The sequence below is a fragment of the Passer domesticus genome, chromosome 25 (genome assembly GCF_036417665.1).
Source record: "Passer domesticus isolate bPasDom1 chromosome 25, bPasDom1.hap1, whole genome shotgun sequence".
In the NCBI taxonomy this organism is placed as follows: Eukaryota; Metazoa; Chordata; class Aves; order Passeriformes; family Passeridae; genus Passer; species Passer domesticus.
This window is the reverse complement of record NC_087498.1, coordinates 2944547-2962848: the sequence shown is the minus strand read 5'-3', so window position 1 is coordinate 2962848 and position 18302 is coordinate 2944547. Positions and strand designations below refer to the sequence as shown.

Below are 18302 nucleotides of genomic sequence, written 5' to 3'. Positions count from 1 at the left end.
TACAGAAGTGCAGCTAATGCAGTTAATTCTCAGTGTTGGAAGTGTCTGAATTCAGTATCTGGCAATGTTTAAAAGGATAAAATCTAAGCCACAGTGGGTTTTATTCAATGGCAGAACACACTGCACTGCCCCAGGAGTGTGTTGGAATGTGTTTTTCTCATATTTCAGAGGAGGTTTATTCCACATCCTTGATCAAAGATGCAAAGCAAGAATGCTGAACTACCCAAAAGCCACTGTAGCATCCAGTGCTTCAGTATCAATTTCCATTAAACAATCACAAGAGGATAACGCCAAGGGGTTCACTGAGCTTTTTATTTTTATGAAAAATGAACACCTGGAGCACTATTATTATTTGGGTGAATTCCAGAGCTTGTAAACGTCCAGGACTCATTGTGGAATGAGCAGGGCCTGTGCATGATCCTTCTATAAATAATGAGAGCTGAGCAATCCTTGCAGTGGATTTTTCTCCTACTTCTTACGGCCGAGCTTTGGAGCCTTCTCCAGGCCTTGGATGTATTTCCGAGGTAGCTGATATTCTTCTGCAACACAACCAAGAGCTCACTTCAGGTAAGGAAGAGTTAAAGAAGAATTAACATCTCAGTTTTGCTGCAACCAGCCCAGTTCCAGAATCTTCTTACCGAGCAGCATCTTGGCAAGATGATGGATTTGGTTGCCTTGGATCTGGACCTGGACTCTGTCCTTTGTTCCTGGTGCTGGGCTGATGGTGGCACTGGCTTGGACCTTCTGTTGGAGAGTGTTGGCCACACACTGTGGGTCCAGACCATACAGCTCAAGGTTCTTGACAATTGTCACCTGTGGGGATTAATAATGATTGGAAACATCACTGCTGAAGGGTTAATAATGATTGCAAACGTCACTACTGAGGGATTAATAATGATAGGAAACATCACTGCTGAAGATTTAAATAATGCTTGGAAACATCACTTCTAAGGGGTTAATTATGACTGGAAACATCACTGCTGAAGGATTAAATAATGATTGGAAACTCGTAAGGACTGGAAATATCAATTCTGAGGGTTTCATAATGATTGCCAAAGCTGCCCTCAGGACCTGGGATCTCATCTGCTCAATTAATTGTGTTTTTTCACCTTCTTGTTTGATGATCTCTGTGCAATGCTGATGTCAATGGGCTCAATGTTTCCTTTCCTCACCACGGGTTCTTGTCCAGAAAATGTCACCTGGTGTAAGGGCTGCAGTCGTTCCAGGCACCTGGACAAAGCAATGATCTGTTATTCTGGGAAGGGATATTGAGAACAAGCACCTGCTCAAAAGGTTGTCTCATTTAAGGTGTGAGATCTCCTCTTGTTCCCATTTATCTCCAGGAAATTACAGCTCAGGCAGCTCCCACCATGGGGTTTGAGTTGCAGGCAATAAATCTGTGCAGTTCTGGGAAGGGATATTGAGAGAACAATCACCTGCTCAAGAGTTCATCCCATTTAAGGTGTGAGATCTCATCGTGTTCTGATTTATCCAACAGGCAGTCACACAATATGGCATTCACCTTTACAAAGCTGCAAAACAAAAGCACACAGAAGGAGCAAACCAGGTCACTTTTTTTCCCTCTCATTTCAGCCTCTCCTGTAGAAGCAGGGGAGGAAAACTTCCACCTGTACTCACTTTTTGTTTGTTTCATCAACCAGCTCATTACTCTTCACGTAGTTAATGATGATGTTTCTCACCTCACTGCTTGAGAGGATGCTGCCTTTTCTGAAGACAAAGAGAATTTTTAACTTCAAAGTATTTGGGTGTTGGGTTCTGGCAGTAAGAGAGAAACAGCAACTGCAGTTTTGTTGATCTCTCTCTTCATTTTTTTTTGTGCTTACCTGTGTCCAGATTCCTGAAAGAGTGGGATCATTTTTGTGGAGACCCCATAGAGTGGAATGATTTCAGGAGCATGGTACACTTGTTCTCTGTCTTCACTTTTGCTGTCTTGGGCAGCAGAGGCTGAGGAAAATCCTTCAGGCACTGCAAATGCTTTAATGCTGCCACAAGAATTGTTGGGAGTGAGTAGAAGGGATGGAAACAGAGCTGGAGGCAGCAGATTGCACTCCCTTCTTTCAGAGCCTCCCAGCTCTTTTAAAGCCTGGGATATTCTACGTACTCTGGGTGTTTCCAGTCCACGTCCACGATGCTCTCCACACCTTTGCTCAGCTCCTTCACTTGTAAGATCCTCTGGTGCTGCATGCATTGCAGGAATTTAGAGAACTGAAGGAAGCAACAATCAGAAATGTGGAGTCAAGCATCTTAAACTCCTGCTCTTGTGTTTTAAACTTTTTCTCTTCTTCTGTTACTTATTAAAATTAATTTTAAAAAAAAACAAACACCCAAACCAACAGAAAAATCTCACCTTCTTATAGCTTGATTTCTTTATGTCCAGTTGTTTTCCAGCAGGGCTATAAATGGATTTTTTAAAAGTTCTTTAGTTATAAGTCACCCTTCATTTCTTCTTAAATCTTGCTACTTATGCTAGAAGTTTCTTAACAGCAGGAATACAAATCACACAGAGGAAGAACTAGTCCAAAGGAGCTGATAAACAGAATGTGATGAGTGAAATTAGTGCTGACAATCTTGTGGGCAGGCAAGCAGCCACTCAGGTGACTAAACCATGGTGAAACCAATCTCAGCCAAGTCAAGCTGGCTCCCAAGTGCAAATCCAGGTCTGGACAATCCTTACATCCAAGTATTTAATATAAGAACTGTATTTGATCAAAGTACTTGAGGGCAGAAGTGAGCATAATCTTATTCAAGAACTGGATTTTATTTTTTACTCAAAACCTTCTTCCTAAATATCCCACACAATCTCCACGTTTTAAAGACCAAATCCCAGCATGCAAATCCCATTTCCATCTCCTTCCCACGTACCAGCAGGAGACCATGTGGCTGCCTAGAAATGTGCTGGTAAGCAGAGGGAGATCTGACTTCTTTACTCTGCATTTTAAGGCATGGAAAAAGCACTGATTGAACAAAGCATCCATTTGCTCTGCAGGGAGAAAAAAGAACAGGTAGGCAGTGAGTTGTCTGTGGGTTCAGCAAACCAAAGGGGCATGGTTTGGTTTCACTGGGATCCAAAAATACCTTGTGGGGTCCTGCTGTCCTCAGCCTCCTGCTGGTCCTCTGTGCTGGCATCCTCAGCTGGCTCTGCAGCTCTGTTCTCAGGCAGCTCCTCCTTCCCCAGCAGTTCTGCACAAGTGTCTCTGTCCCTCAGGCTCAAATCCCTGATGTCCACGTGCTGCTCTGGCTCAGGGCAGCAGCTGCTGCCAGGCTCCTTCCCCTGCAGCTCCTCCTTGTCTCCAGCACTCTCCACTGCAGCAGAATCTGTTACCAAGGGAGCTAAGGTAGGAGGAGAAGATTTGTCACCATATTCCCTACAAAAGGAAGAAAAAGCAGAACACAGCTTTCCTTTTGCTGCTTTCAACCACAGGACAGTGAACAGATGTCACTTTGAATAAAGGAACTGGCACCTGCACGGGTCTTTTTCTGTAATCTCTGAACTATAAAATTTACTTTGAACTCATCTTCCTCCATAAATTCTAAATAAAGGTCCTACCTAAGCTGTACCCAAACAATTCACTAAGTTGGCCTGGCAGATTAATCTTAGTGGGGCACAGATTTGGATTTCAGTAAACACATGAGACCTGTTGCACATTTTGCCCAAGATTACCCACCAGAGGTGATCCAGGTGGGTGTGCAGCACAGCAAAGCCCTTCCCTTTCATTCCAGCAGCCAGCATCTCCTCTGTGGACATGGTGGCAACTCCAACTGCCACGGGAGCTCTGGGGAAAGAAGGGAATGTTGGAGCAGGACAACACAAACATGCTGTGCTACTGCACACAGGCTGTGCTAATGTGTCAGACTGAATTTATTTTACAACCTCCTTGTTCTTTACAATGTGGGGTTTTTTTCAAGCATCTACGTATTTTTTTGTTATCCTTCTGGTATGTAAGGTTTTCCAAAGAATCCCGAGGATAAGTGCAGCCTGGATGAAGTGAAGGTTGTACAGTGACACATTCTAGCTTTTAATAAATAACAGGAAGCACATGCACTGCCAGAAGAGACCAGCAGTGAGAGAAAACCAACGGCTTTAACACTGCCTCCCTCAGAATTTCCACACAGACACAAAGACAATTGTGCAGAATACAACATTTTGTTAAAAACATTGGCCCAAAAGAACCAATTTACAAAGCTTCCCACTTCAGTTCAAACATATCCTAAGCCAAAAAATTAAGGTTTTTTTCCTGCTGTATCTTCCACTGCTGAGGTTCCCAGTGCATTAAATACACAACCACACTCCTGCTTTGATTTCCCCAAAACCCTTCACCTCATTTTTAGTTTCTGGACAGGCTGTGGACTGGAGAATCCTCTGTACCTGTTTCCCAGCAGGGTGACAGCACAGAGCGTGCCCCGCTGCACTTGAGGGAGGCCAGAAGGTGGCACCACAACTCCTGGCAGCATCAGGTCTGCGGGAAGAATGAATCCATTTCTCAATGAAACGCTCGGGCACCGCCTCCTCCGCCCCCTCCCTCCCGTTACTCAGCAAAAACACGAGCTGAGCACACGCCAGGGAGAACAGGATTCTCTGCTCCTCCTCCTAAAGCACGGCTTCTTCCCCGTGGAGTGCGGGATCCAATCCATAAGGATCTGGATATAAGGCTGCTGGGCACATCCCAAAAAACTGCAGAGGAATGAAGCTTGCTCAGCCCTGCCTGACCTGAGGAACTGCTTTTAACGAGCTCCAAGCAGGGCTCTTCATTAATGGCATGGAAAGGGAAAGGAACAAGGAGAAGTATCAGGAAGAACCCATTTACTCTACCCCTTCCCAAGGGAAAGTTACCCCAGCAGCTTTTTCCCTGGAGAGAGCATTGCCTCAAAGCTGCCACTGCTGCTCCATCCCTCCTGAATGTGCCACACCAGCTGCAGGCAGCTGGGAATTCTCAGGGAGCTGCCTCCTTGCTGTTCTGGACAGAAACCACAGCCCTGCTTCCTTCTGCTCCCACACCTGGGATGCCCAGACTGGGGTGTGAGCAAAGCAGAGCTTTCCATGCTGCGGGTGTGGCACGATGTCCTCACCAAGGGATGGGAACAGCAGCTGCTCTCCCTCTCTGCAGCCTCCAGTCTGAGTGTTCCATGGCTTGGTTTTGCTGACATCTCTCTCACATTTTTCTCAGCATCTGATTTAATGTGGAGCCTGAAGAAAAGCCAAGATTCTTCCCCCTGATCATTGTCACAACTATTTTTATCAAGTTTAGAATGAACTCTGCAACTGCCACCAGAGCTCCACGTGGCTGGGGACAGAAACCACATCAAGGCCTTAATGTGACGACATAAGCAGCATTAAATTATGTAAATTACCAGGGCAGACAGCAGGTATTTGAATTTATGGAAGAGATATCCAAAACACGCTGTTTTAGGAACTGACTCTCCTCCAGTCTGCAGGGCTGGAGAGCCTGGTGCCTTTCCTCTCCCTTCTGAGGACTGGCTCTACCTCTCCCCCTGCCTTTGTGGCCATTGTCTCCTGGCCAGCTCCTTATCTTTGGATCCTGCACAGAGGTAGCCTGGTTGCCAGGGGCGATGAATGACCCGCAGGCCTCTTTCATCAACGTCCTGCCCCATTAGCAAGTCTTTTTCCCCAGAAACTGGGTCGTTACAAGTCAGCAGCGAGGCTCTCTCCGATGTCTATCACAGCTCCACACTCGAGCACTTGATCTTCCCCAAAAGCAAACAAAGCAGAGACCCGAGTTCCACTTTGGATGCTGTGTCATGGAAAAAGACAGCCCTTCCTACGTGAGCACTTCCAGGTAGAGACCAAGGCTGCCGCAGCTCAAATTTAATCTCTTCTGCTTGAGCAGTTCAGCAATTTAAAGTTTATCATGGGCTGATTCTCCTGAGCCTGAACTGCATCCAAAGCAGGTTCCAAACAGAATCCTTTCCTGTTAGTCTCGATCCACAAGGAGGTGGCAGAGCCGGTAACCCAGGAACTCAGCTCCAACCCACCTGCACAATGCACAGGCTGACAGGGATTGCACTGCAGCTTCCAAAATAAATTTCCTTCCTATGCACAGGACGAGCTTGTTCACCTGGGCACTGACAGGAGGCAGGGTGGCAGCAAAGGAACTTTCAAAAGGGACAGAGCAGTGGCACGGGCAGCTCTGTGCCCCAGTTCAGGGCTGCTCATCACCCTGACAAGGGATTTCCAAACCTGAGCCTCCCACACGGAGCAGGTCACTGCCTTTAAACACCTTCACCTACTTTCTTTTGTTCACAAACTCTTTTTACACCTAATTTATTTCTTTTCTAGGGTACCACCACAAATTTCTTTTGATTACTTATTCCCTCTATTTGTTTCAGGTATATTTTTGCCACTGGGAAACAAAACACCTAAAAAGCCCTGAAAGCAACTCGTTTTTCCTCTGCAAAGGGACAAAGTTCTGATGCTCTTACCTGCACCTCCTGCAAGTTTCTGTAGCACTGGGGGCCATGTTGCAAAGGCAGGGAGAAGGTCTGGGTAGACCCACAGAGTGTACACTGTCCCAAAACAGAAGTAAATTTAAAAATGCATCATTAAGAACATTTCTAGATGCTGTTTCTTTTCATCTTTAAGACTAAACTCTGACTGGATGATCAAGGAGATTAAACTTAATTAGATAATAAAACACTTAACTGGATAATAAAGAAATGTGAAATCAAAATAATTAATTGGGAAGGTAAGCAAAGAGGGAGGATGACTCCAATCCCTTCCCCCTACCTGTTGGATACAGAACTTTCTCAACTTCAAACAGGATTGGGTTCCTGTGGTTCATGTAAACAGTGATGGCCTCCCCTTTGTGAGAGTATATTTTGATGACATTGAGCTCCTCCTTGTTTGGAACCAACTCAGCCAGTTGTTCAGTGCTCAGGCTGGGAAAGGCTGCTGCCACATCACTTCGTAGCTTCCTCCTGCAATGACAAAATCCCAAATGTGTTACAAAGCCACCTAGGCCATCCCCAAAATAATTCCTCCATCTGCTGTTCTGTTTTGTCAGCTGTTCCTGAGATTCTCACCTCTTCACAGGAGAGAGTTTGAAGCATTTGTGTCTGGGTTTACAAATCATGGAAGAATACCATGAAAGGGCTGAATACACTTGCCCTGCTCCTATCTTCTTTAAACATCTGCTCTCAGCTTCTGTTTGCTGCCTGTGTCTCTGTTTTGTGCTGTGATTTCAACCTGGGAGTGCCACACGGGCTCTGCCCAGCCTGTCACCCACAGCTGGAGCAGGGGACGGCCAGATTTCCCTGTCCCCCAGTTTTAATTGAAGTTTAAACCCCAGTGACCAGCACAGGGGGGTTTGTGGTCATTCACAGCAGTGTCCAGTGAACCTGAACAATCAGGAGGTCAGCCCAGCAGTGCTGCTCAGGAACATAAAGAATTAGAGAATTGCAGATGGTTGGGGTTCAAAGAGACTTTAAATCCCACCCAGTCCCATCCCTGTCATGGCAGGGACACCTTCCACTGTCCCAGGTGGCTCCAAGCCCCATCCAGCCTGGCCTTGGACAATTCCAGAGATGGGGCAGCCACAGCTCCTCTGGGCACCCTGTACCAGGGCATTCCCCCCCTTACAGGGAATAATTTCTTCCTAATATCCAATATAAACGCACCCTCCTCCAGTTTAAAGCCATCTCCCCAGTCCTGTCCTTATCCAAAACCCCTCCTCAGCTCACGTTAGGCACTGAACGCTGCTATAAATGAGCACAGAAGGCCTCATCCAGGCCTCTGCATAACAATTCAATCAAACCTGCCTTAATTACAGCAACATCTTCCAGCGAAACGCACACTCCGTGCTCAGGCCGGGAGTGTATCACAAGCAGGGGGTGAAAGCAGCTGCTCCCGGGGGCATCGCCGCCCGCGACCGCGACCCCGGGGCCGAGCCCCGCGCGTCCCCCCGGCCCGGCGGGGGTCCCTGCGGGGTCCCGGCGCGGCACTCACCGGTCCGAGCCCTTGATGTTGGTGTTGGCCCTCACGCGGAACGCCCTGGCGAACATGGCGGGCCCGCGCCGTCCCCTCAGCCCGCGGCGGCCGCCATGGCGCCGTCCGCGCCCATAAAGCGTCCGGCTGGAAACGGCGCCCGGCCGCGCCGAGCCCCCGCGACCCCCGCCCCGCCGCCCTCAGGGCTCCCGGTCCCCCTTGCCCGATTGGGGACCCTCGCCCCAGCTCCCTGAAGGGCCCCGGTCCCCCAGCTCCGGTTCCTTCAGGGGGTCCCGGTCCCCCCAACACTGGCTCCCTGAGGTGTCCCGGTCCCCCCGCCCCAGCTCCCTGAGGTGTCCCGGTCCCCCCGCCCCAGCTCCTTGAGGGGGTCTCGGTCTCCCCTGCCCCGACTCCTTGAGGGGGTCTCGGTCTCCCCTGCCCCGACTCCTTGAGGGGATCTCGGTCCCTCTCGCCCGTGCTGGAGACCCCCACCCCATCTCCTTGAGGGGGTCTTGGTCTCCCCACCTCAGTTCCTTGAGGGGGTCCCGCTCCCCCCAACGCCGGTTCCCTGAGGGGTCCTGGTCACCCTGCCCCGGCTCCTTGAGGTGTCCCCGTCTCCCTACCCCGGCTTCCTGAGGCGATCCCGGTACCCCCGCCCCAGCTCCTTGAGGGGGGTCCCGGTCTCCCAAACGCCGGCTTCCTGAGGGGCTCTTGTTCTCCTCATCCCGGCTCCTTGAGAGGGTCCCTGTCCCCCCAACGCTGGCTCCCTCAGGGGTCCCGGTCTCCCCATCCCAGCTCCTTAAGGGGTCCCGGTCTCCCAAACGCCGGCTGCCTGAGGGGATCTTGGTCTCCCTGCCAGGCTCTCGGGTCCCCCCACGGCGCCCCTCGGGCTCCTCCACACGAGCGGTTCTCAGAAATGTGGGGTTTCTTTTGTGCTTAAATTTCTTAGCTGTTTTCTTTTTAATGTGCCCTGGCAGCTGGGCATTCTTGCTGTGATTTATACATTTGCTCGAGTGTTCCTGATCGATTTCTAGCTGGAGATTGAGGAGTGTGGAATGGGTAGGAATATCACAGGAGTACTGTAGTAATTGCAGCCTTCCCAGGATCACAGAGTTATGGAGATTGGAGAATCCCTCCGGGATCGAGTCCAATCTGTGCCCGATGCCCACATTGTCCTTAGCCCAGAGCACTGAGTACCACATCCATCCTTCCTTGGACACCTCCAGGGATGGGCACTCCAAACCCTCCTGGGCAGCCCCTTCCAGCCCTTTCCAGGAGGAAATTCCTGCTGATGTCCACCCTGAGCCTCCCCAGCCCAGCCTGAGGCTGTTCCCTCTCCTCCTGTCCCTGTTCTCTGGGATAAGATTCCCGGCTGTCCCCTCCTGGCAGGGAGTTGTGCAGAGCCAGAAAGTCAAACTCCACTTTTTTTTTTTTTTAATTATTTTAACGTCAGTTTGTGGAAATAAATACACCTGCTACATCTCATTAGAGAGCTCTCATGTTCCAAAACGCCACCAATGCCTCCAGCTCTGTAACTCCTTCTGTATCAGGTAAATTCCATGGCTGCTCGTGGAGGGCCTGAACGTTGTCCTGGACTTTTTATTCCAAATCAATTCCTGCAGAGCGGCTGGCAGGCTCAGGCAGCCAGCCTGCTCTGTGCCAGATGCCCCCACATGCGGCACTCAGCCTTTTGCCTCCATCCGCCTCTCTGCAACTGCCTTACTACTGAGCGCTCCTTCCACACCTCGGTGTGAGGAGCCTCCTTTCCTCCATGCCGAGCACTCCGCGGAGTGCGGGGGCCCCGCGGGGCGGGTTTCCCTGAGGGGAGAAGCGAGGGAGCGCTGGAGCTCCGCAGCCCTGGGTGTGGGGTTTGGCTGAGGGGAGAAGCGAGGCGACCGCTGGAGCTCCGCAGTCCCGGGCGCGATCCCGCCCCGGCGGCCTCCTCTCCCCCACGCCGAGCACTCCGCGGTGTGCGGGGGTCCCCGCGGGGCGGGTTTCCCTGAGGGGAGAAGCGAGGGAGCGCTGGAGCTCCGCAGCCTCGGGTGAGGGGATCCCGTAGGGAGGGATTAGCGCAGGGGAGAAGCGAGGGAGCGCGGGAGCTCCGCAGTCCCGGGAGCGGGGGTCCCGTAGGGCGGGTTCAGCTGAGGGGAGAAGCGAGGGAGCACTGGCGCTCCTCAGCCTCCGGTGAGGGGATCCCGTAGGGCGGGTTTAGCTCAGGAGAGAAGCGAAGGAGCGCTGCAGCTCCGCAGCCCCGGGTGCGGGCGTCCCATAGGGCGGGATTAGCTCAGGGGAGAAGCGAGGGACCGCTGGAGCTCCGCAGCCCCAGGAGAGGGGATCCCGTAGGGCGGGTGCCCCTGAGGGGAGCAGCGAAGCGAGCGCTGGAGCTCCGCAGCCCCGGGAGCGCGGGTCCCGTAGGGCGGGTGCCCCTGAGGGGAGCAGCAAACCGAGCCGCGGAGCTCCGCAGCCTCGGGTGCGGGCGTCCCGTAGGGCGGGTTTAGCTCAGGATACAAGCGAGAGAGCGCTGGAGCTCCGCAGCCCCGGGTGAGGCGGTCCCGTAGGGCGGGTTTAGCTCAGGATACAAGCGAGAGAGCGCTGGAGCTCCGCAGCCCCGGGTGAGGCGGTCCCGTAGGGCGGGTTTAGCTCAGGATACAAGCGAGAGACCGCTGGAGCTCCGCAGCCCCGGGTGAGGCGGCCCCGTAGGGCGGGTGCCCCTGAGGGGAGCAGCAAACCGAGCCGCGGAGCTCCGCAGCCCCGGGCGCGATCCCGCCCCGGCGGCGCTGCGCAGGCGCGGGCGGGCGGGCGGCGGGCGGGGGCCGTTCCCGGGGCAACGGCCGGGCCGGGCCGGGGCCGAGCGGCCGCGCTGGGCAGCGGCACCCGCCGGGAATGGGGCCCGCGCCGGCGCCCCCCCGACACGATGCTGCTCGGCAGGAAGCCGGACGGGCCTCTGGCGGCGGGTGAGGAGGAGCGGGCGGCCGGGGGTCCCGCGGGTTGGGGGGAAAGGCGGGGATGCGGTTTGGGTCGGCGGTTGCCGAGCCCCCCGCGTGGTGCCAGCCGTCCGTCGGGTCTGTCGCGATAGGCGTCGCGATTTGAAGTTCTTGAGCAGCCGACAGCGAGAGACGCCGCCTTTTTTCTTTTTTTTTTTTCCTTCCCCACGCTTTTGCAGCTGTAATTCTCACATCTCATTTTTAAGCGATAACCTGCTTTGAAGGGTAGTCCTATCAAGTGTTTAAGTGTTTGCTCGTTTTCTGCTCGTTTGGGATTATCCTGATTAAGGGGAAGGGGGGAGAATGGTGGTCAGTGATTCTTAGGGATGTATTTTTTTTTTTTTGCAGTGCAGAAGTTGATTAACAAAAAAGAACCTCTAAATTAAAAGTATCTCGAATTAAGATTTCCCATTAGCATCGCACTCCTGCGGTTTGAAAAATCAGTTAAATTCCAAAGATCATGTAATGAATGAAAGAGAGTCAATGATTTTACGGACTAAAATGTGCACTTCAGCTTTGTGCTCTGTCTCTGTCGGTGTGAATTGTTGTGAATAACTGGTTTGTGTGTGGGACCGTTGCAGGCAGGATTGGAGATGGATTATACGACTCCTATATGAGGATAGATGAGTGCAGATACCCAGAGCCTACAAATGAAGAACGGAGCCCTTCGGGACTTCCTTCCCTTTCAAGACCTCATGTGAGTATTTTAAGTCATCTGTGTCTTCACGTTGTGCTGTGTGGGAGTGAGAACTGTGCTGGGGTCTGACACCTCCCTACAGAGAATAGATTTTCAAAGTGGGATTTTGCAGCTTTGTAGAGGCTTCTTAACATTATTGTTTTTACTGAGCACGAAAATGATGTGCTGCGCTCAGTGCAGAACTTGCTGGCAGCCTCAGGAATCCCATCTTACTGCCCTCAGCTCGTGTTTTAATTAAAAAAAAGTTACTTTACAAAGGGCTGAAGCGTTCTGCCGTGTCACCTTGTGCTCTGATAAGTCAATCCACAAACGCTTTGCTCTGCCTCCTCCTGCAGGTTTCCATTTTTGTTTCCCTCATGAAAATTCTGACGGGTAAGTATTGCAGGAGCAGCAGAAGGAGCAGTGTGAATCTCTGTGGCTGCCAAACAGCTCACAAAAGTATCTTTCTGCTCTGAAAACTTGGGCATTATCTGTCATTTCTTTTGCTACCAAAATAGTCCTTATGAGCTGAAAGTGTTGCTGGGCTCTCTCATCAGGGCTCTGTTCCCTCAGCAGATGTGGAGCTCGGAGGTTTTTTTCCCTTTGATTGGTTCAGTAGTGCTCGTGTTCAGCTGTACTTTTGTCCACTGATCTGTCCTTTAGATGGGTTTTAAATCTGTGTTCTGGCTCTTGTGGAGTTCTGGCAGAAGGGAAGGAGCTTAAGCTTAAAAAGAAACCTCTCACTTTCTAAAAAGTGAAAATAGACATTGCCCTGAGTAAGATGCATTTGAAAATCATCACCTTGTGGGATTTTGGTGTAACAAATTCGGTCTGTGCAAACTCAGGGGCATGAGTCTGTTTTTTTTTTCCCTTTTTGGAAATGTTGAGGGGGAACAGAAGGAATTTGGAGTTCTGTTGAGCAGTAGGGTTTGAAGAGTAGTGGGTTGGGGTTTTTTGTGTGCAGGAATATGGAAACATTTCAGCTGCAATGTTTTAAGCTGTACTGTGACTTCATTTGTTCATAACTGAATACAAGTCAGTAGAGTGGAACTATCCAGTGAAATGCAAATATAAACCCATGAATATTTTGATTTTTCTTCATCTGTGTTTTTTCCTTAAAACCTGTTAACTTCTTAGGGCAAGATTAAGGATTTGTTGCAGTTTGCATGGTGATGTATCAATAAAATCCTGCCTCAGTGGTATCAGGCAAGCAGGAGCTGAGGCTGAAAATGGTGATGCTGAGTTCTAATGGGAAAATACCTGGAGTTTTAGTTTTCTTACAAGATGTTTTATTATTACATAATGTTACATGAGAATTGAGGAGTCTGGTGACTGCAGCTGCCCATTCCTTCACCTGAGCCTGCAGGAGAACACAAAGTCTCTCTGCTTTGAGAATACATGGGCTGCATTCAGTCTGTTTGATTCAGTGTTCAGAGCATCTCTGCAAACCACTTTGTGCAGGAATTGCAGTAACTGTTTCCTTGTCAATGAAAATGAAGTTTTGTCAGGGAGAGTTTTCAACAGGGTGCCACTGGTGTTGTCAGCCTCATGTCGTGCCTGCACTTCAGCAATAAAACCAAAAACCTGTGGAGGCTGGGATTTGTAAAATAAAGCTGGTGACCCAGGAGTCATCTGAGTGCAGCTCTCCTGAGTTCAGGGGAAGATGGAGCTATATTTGTGTCTCACCATCATGTGGCAACTGATTTTGGGAGCCCTCTAAGAATGAAAATTGAGACCTTACTACCGTTGAGTCAGGTTTGAAATCCAAAGCCACAATTCCTTCATTAAGAAATCGTTCCAGGATAAATGGAATCATGAATTGCTGGTTTATTTAGGGATTCAAAGGTACAAAATGTTTGCTATGAGCAGCAGCACACGCAGAGCTGCTTCTGCTCTTAGGTAGAGAATATTTAAACAAGTGTGACCCTAGTTCTGTGTTTATATCTTCTGTTTATTTGTAAACTTTCTGTTTGTGTCTGCTGGCCCGAGGAGTCTTTGAGCCAGCTCTGAAAAAATGTCATTCTTATCTGGGAGGTTCAGCCAGGCTCCAAGAAAAAGGCGTTTATTCCGAGTTACCAGGGCTGGGCTCTGTTGTTTTTATTTCAGCTCTGCCTAGGCGTGTCCCTCCCAGCACGCTGCATTTTGGGGTTGATAGGAGGAGTGCAGCTCGGTAGGATCTCTCCATGTTGATAAGGACTGACTTCTGCAGGGAAATGCCCATTTTTTGGGGTTTGTGAGCAAGAACTAGCATTTCAGGGCAGCACCAACAGAGTCTTTTATGAGCTGTGTGTAGCTGGCTTTGGGGAGAACATTGACTTCCCTTGTGTGCTGACCCTGCTGAGATGTTGGACTGGATGTAACTAAAAAGGAATTTAGTTTTACTGCTGTGGGGCGGCAGGTTTATTTATATTTTTTGTTTGATTCCTGTGTAGTTATTTTGGTTTTCAGGGATTTGGTTTGGCATGTGTCTGAGATCTTTATTTTTAGATTAAAGGACAAAATGGAAAACAGATGTTGCTGCTTTAGTCAGGGCTTCTTCAGTTCTGCCTGGGATGGGCCAACACCTCTGTGCTGCCTCTCAGCAAGGAGTGCCAGCCAGCAGGAAAAGGAAAAACTGCAGTGCTGGTGGGGAACTGACCTCTGGGGTGCTCAGCATTTACTAAATAGTAAAACTGACAAGCCTGGAAAATTTCACAGTGTTTTTCTCACCTTGTATGGGTTTGTTTCAGAAGTAAATATTTTAGCACATGGTGGTAAGAGGGAGTGCTTGCAGGCTGCTCTCAGCTGAGTTGGAGTGGGAGTTGTTCCTGGTAATTCAAGTCTGTGTAAAAGAGTTGTGCAGCTCTCTCTTCCCTCTGTGACAGTGCCAGGACCCAAGAGAATGGCTGGAGCTGGGTCAGGGAGGTTTAGGCTGGATAAAAGTTCGTCCCCCAGAGGGTGGTGGGGCACAGAACAGGCTGCCCAGGGCACGGGCACAGCCCCAAGGCTGCCAGAGCTCCAGAACAACGCTCTCAGGGACTGGGAGGGATTTTGGGGTGTCCTGTGCAGGGCCAGGAGTTGGACTTGATGACTTTTGCAGGTCCCTTCCAGCTCAGGATATTCTATAATTCCACCATGATTTCAAAGAGAGGTGTGGATGTGATGATGTTTTCCCCTTGAAATTAAAACCCCACCATTAATTTTTTCTGAAGGATGGTTTACCTTGCCTTGCCCTGTCCTCCTGCTCCTCGTGCAGCTGCCTCACAGCAGCCATGTGTCACCTGCTGGTGTTGCTTTGTCTTCTTTGGCAGCCTGGCTGTGCAATCCTCCTGCCACTTCTCTGCACATCCACGTTCCATTCCGTGCTCCAGACAGGTGCAAGTTGCATCTGTTGGTGGTTGTGCTGCTGCACCCACGTTTGAAGCTAAACATAGCTGTTCCCTGGCCCTCCACACACTGGAGATAGGTATTTTGTGGTTGTTTGAGTCTTTGGCTGGCTAGGGTTTCCCTTTCTGGATTTAAAAGCACATGTGCTGTTTCAGGGAGTTGCTTTCTCTTTGTGTACCCTTCTATAACTATGCTTGTAACTTAATTTAGCCCAGCATTTTATATTTGTTCCTAATAAATGCCAAACTCATCCGTGTTACTGATTTTCTTTTGGCAGTGATTTTATTTTTAATCTGTGTTTTAAAAGATAAACTAAACTTCTTTTCCCCTTGTAGGTTTCTATCAACAAACTTATAATGAAGGATCACTCTCTGGCTGCAAATCAGGTCAAAGTGGAGCAGTTATTTGAGGACTCTGGCAACAGAAGGAGCAGTGCTCTCCAGTCTGCAGGCCTTACTCCAGAAAGATCTCTCCCTTCCCTGACAAAAGAGAAAACCCTAGAGAGCCTGGGTGCTAGAAGCAATGGAAGCTCCTTGAAATCATATAAATCTGTCTCCCAAGCTCCAGAGGAAGCTGTTAAACAATTCAAACATCTGCTGTCAGCTTATGAGCAGCAGGAGATCTTCAGCTTCTCTGAGATTTACTTTGTGGGGCCATCTGCCAAAAAGAGGCAGGGGGTGGTCGGTGGCCCCAACAACAGCGGCTATGACGACGACCAAGGCAGCTACATCCACGTGCCCCATGACCACCTGGCTTACAGGTATGAGGTGCTCAAAATCATTGGCAAGGGCAGCTTTGGACAAGTTGCTAAAGTCTATGATCACAAACTCCACCAACACCTGGCCTTAAAGATGGTTCGCAATGAGAAGAGGTTCCATCGCCAAGCTGCCGAGGAGATCAGGATCCTGGAGCACCTGAAGAAGCAGGACAAAACAGGCAGCATGAATGTCATCCACATGCTGGAAAGCTTCACCTTTCGGAACCACATCTGCATGACCTTTGAACTCTTGAGTATGAACCTGTATGAGCTGATTAAAAGGAACAAGTTTCAGGGTTTCAGCCTCCAGCTGGTTCGGAAGTTCGCTCACTCCATCCTGCAGTGTTTGGATGCCCTTTATAGAAACAAAATCATCCACTGTGACTTGAAGCCAGAAAATATCCTCCTGAAACAGCAAGGGAGGAGTGGAATCAAGGTTATAGATTTTGGGTCCAGCTGTTTTGAGCACCAAAGAGTCTACACCTACATCCAGTCCCGGTTTTATCGGGCGCCAGAGGTGATCCTGGGGAGCCGCTATGGCATGCCCATAGACATGTGGAGTTTTGGCTGTATCCTGGTGGAGCTTTTGACTGGCTACCCTCTTTTCCCTGGAGAGGACGAGGCAGACCAGCTGGCCTGCATCATGGAACTTCTCGGAATGCCACCTCAGAAGCTTTTGGATCAATCCAAGCGAGCCAAGAACTTCATCAACTCCAAGGGTCACCCCCGTTACTGCACGGTGCTGACGCAGCCGGACGGGAAGGTGACCCTGAGCGGGAGCCGCTCGCGCCGCGGCAAGGTCCGGGGGGCCCCGGGGAACAAGGACTGGGTGACAGCTCTGAAGGGCTGTGACGACCCCTTGTTCACTGGTTTCCTGAAGGACTGCCTCAGCTGGGATCCTTCCACACGCATGATTCCCAGCCAGGCCCTGCGGCACCCCTGGATCTGCAAACGGGTGCCCAAAGCTGCCGGCCTGGAGAAAAGCTCCGGCAGGCGGCTTTCCAGCTATTCAGGTTCCTTCCAAGGAATTGCTAACAAGTTGCCTCCTGTGGCTGCAGTCCCCAGCAAGCTGAGGGCCAGTCTGGCCACTGAGCCCAGTGGCAACATCCCTCTGTGTGCTGTGCTCCCCAAACTGGTCAGCTAGTGGGGAGTGGTGGGCTCCCAGGATGTGTTAACTGTCTGTTCATGCTGTGGGAGGACATCAGCTGCAGGGGGTTTTAATGGATTTGCTTTTTGTTAGGGGCTCAGTCTGGAATATTGGAAGATCAGTCAGAAATGTGCACATTAAAGGGCTGATTTTATCCAGTTGCTTCACTCACACCTGGTGCATACTCCACTGCTGAGGGTTCAGCTCAGCTGGGGAGTACAGAGACAGTTTGGCTGATGTGCTGTTTCAAAATGCTAGTTTAGAAATCAAACCATTTATCATGGTTCAACAGGTTCTTTTCCTTAAGGAACTTGATTTAAACTTCGTCATACCATGTTTTCAGTTATCTCCAACTGAACTGTTTCTGTTCCAGGGGAAAGTTTTTAAATTTCTTGTCAAAAGCACAAATGCATTAATGTAATGCATTAGGAACTTACTTGCAAATTGCTTAAGTTTGAAGAATTTTATTTCTCTGCATTGCTTTTCCCTTACTATCCTGGGATTTTAAAAACTGTGATGGGATGTAGACACCAAAGGAATTTGTTATTGGAAAAAAAAATACTCAGATGTTAAAATTTCAAAGCAGAGTAGAAATGCCATGAAACACAGGATATCTCTAAATAAAACTACTAATTTCTGTACCACTTGCTATTTCCCCCTAAAAATCTATGGGAAGCTTGTAGGGGAATTTGGGATCAGGCCTGGTCCTTCACAAGTGTGGGCCAGTTTGTTCAGGTAATGATTGAATTATCTGGTTCTTTGGAGCTCAGATTTCCATCATCAGTTCTGCCAGGTGTGTGTCTTTGTTTTTCCTGTGTTTCTAAAACAAAAATGTTGAACTTCAAGAGCTGGTTTATATTCATGTTTGAGATTCTGGTAATTGCAAAAAATGATCTCTTTGTGTAGAGTGAATTCCATTGAATTACATGAAGCTCTTTTAATAAAAATTCAAACATGCCACCCCTGTCAGACAAGTAGAACTTTTTCAGGCCCAGGGCTGTGACTGGAAAATGAGGGAGGGGGGAAACACACATTAATAGTTGGGAGTGTGCTCTGAAATCTCAACAAAATCTCTGGAAACATAACCAGGAAAGACTGATAAGGTGCAAGAACTGGCGGATCCAAATGGAAATATTTTATGGGAAGAGCTGCTTTGTTTCTAATTGCCTTCCTTCAGGCCTTTGGGTGCCTACATTTTCTCATTCTTGAACTCCATGAGCTTGTATTTCCTCTTCCTTTATCTTCCCAGAACATGCCAGGGTGGTGTGACCTGTCACAGGCACAGCACAGCTTGTTGGGGTTGTTCCTTGCAGCCTCATGGCCCGGGTCCATCTCCAGACCCATCTGATCCCTTGCCAGGTGCCTGAACAGGACTTGAAATGCAATTTAGAGCTGTTATGAACAGAAGGTTT

General features: G+C 49.7%; 2 protein-coding genes across 10 annotated transcripts; one reads left to right on the top strand and one right to left on the bottom strand.

Annotated features, from left to right (window-relative positions):
* Window positions 1-293: 293 nt before the first annotated feature.
* EIF2D (eukaryotic translation initiation factor 2D) lies at window positions 294-9510 on the bottom strand. Of its 3 annotated transcripts, none has more exons than XM_064399366.1 (15): window positions 8486-9375; window positions 6764-6954; window positions 6460-6543; window positions 4388-4478; window positions 3687-3794; window positions 3097-3386; window positions 2884-3001; window positions 2369-2414; window positions 2123-2226; window positions 1845-2003; window positions 1639-1728; window positions 1437-1532; window positions 1110-1230; window positions 639-813; window positions 294-539 (listed from the first exon to the last, which is right to left on the bottom strand). In XM_064399366.1, the coding sequence occupies exons 1-15, from the start codon at window positions 9160-9162 to the stop codon at window positions 469-471; spliced, it is 2421 nt and encodes an 806-aa protein (XP_064255436.1). In that variant the 5' UTR covers window positions 9163-9375; the 3' UTR covers window positions 294-468. The 3 variants fall into 3 exon arrangements, with proteins under 3 accessions (XP_064255436.1, XP_064255437.1, XP_064255439.1); XM_064399367.1 differs by lacking the exon at window positions 8486-9375 and adding an exon at window positions 7982-8115; XM_064399369.1 differs by lacking the exons at window positions 294-539; window positions 639-813; window positions 1110-1230; ... (2 more) ...; window positions 1845-2003; window positions 2123-2226 and having other exon boundaries at window positions 2408-2547; window positions 8486-9510.
* DYRK3 (dual specificity tyrosine phosphorylation regulated kinase 3) lies at window positions 9394-17850 on the top strand. Of its 7 annotated transcripts, none has more exons than XM_064399370.1 (3): window positions 9394-9510; window positions 11526-11641; window positions 15322-17850. In XM_064399370.1, exons 1-3 carry the CDS (start codon window positions 9459-9461, stop codon window positions 16885-16887), a joined length of 1734 nt encoding a protein of 577 aa, XP_064255440.1. In that variant the 5' UTR covers window positions 9394-9458; the 3' UTR covers window positions 16888-17850. The 7 variants fall into 7 exon arrangements, with proteins under 7 accessions (XP_064255440.1, XP_064255445.1, XP_064255446.1 ...); XM_064399375.1 differs by lacking the exon at window positions 9394-9510 and adding an exon at window positions 9974-10002; XM_064399376.1 differs by lacking the exon at window positions 9394-9510 and adding an exon at window positions 10110-10144.
* Window positions 17851-18302: the final 452 nt, after the last annotated feature.

Excerpts from the sequence above, each read along its gene's own strand:
- EIF2D (XM_064399366.1), bottom strand. The coding sequence starts at position 9,162 with ATGTGGTACTCAGTGCTCTGGGCTAAGGACAATGTGGGCATCGGGCAC. Across the intron at positions 3,795-4,387 it reads GTCACCCTGCTGGGAAACAG|AGCTCCCGTGGCAGTTGGAG; the intron begins GTACAGAGGATT and ends TTCTTTCCCCAG. Across the intron at positions 2,227-2,368 it reads AGAAATCAAGCTATAAGAAG|TTCTCTAAATTCCTGCAATG; the intron begins GTGAGATTTTTC and ends TGCTTCCTTCAG.
- DYRK3 (XM_064399370.1), top strand. The coding sequence starts at position 9,459 with ATGTTCCAAAACGCCACCAATGCCTCCAGCTCTGTAACTCCTTCTGTA. Across the intron at positions 9,511-11,525 it reads TGTAACTCCTTCTGTATCAG|GCAGGATTGGAGATGGATTA; the intron begins GTAAATTCCATG and ends GGACCGTTGCAG. Across the intron at positions 11,642-15,321 it reads CTTCCCTTTCAAGACCTCAT|GTTTCTATCAACAAACTTAT; the intron begins GTGAGTATTTTA and ends TTCCCCTTGTAG.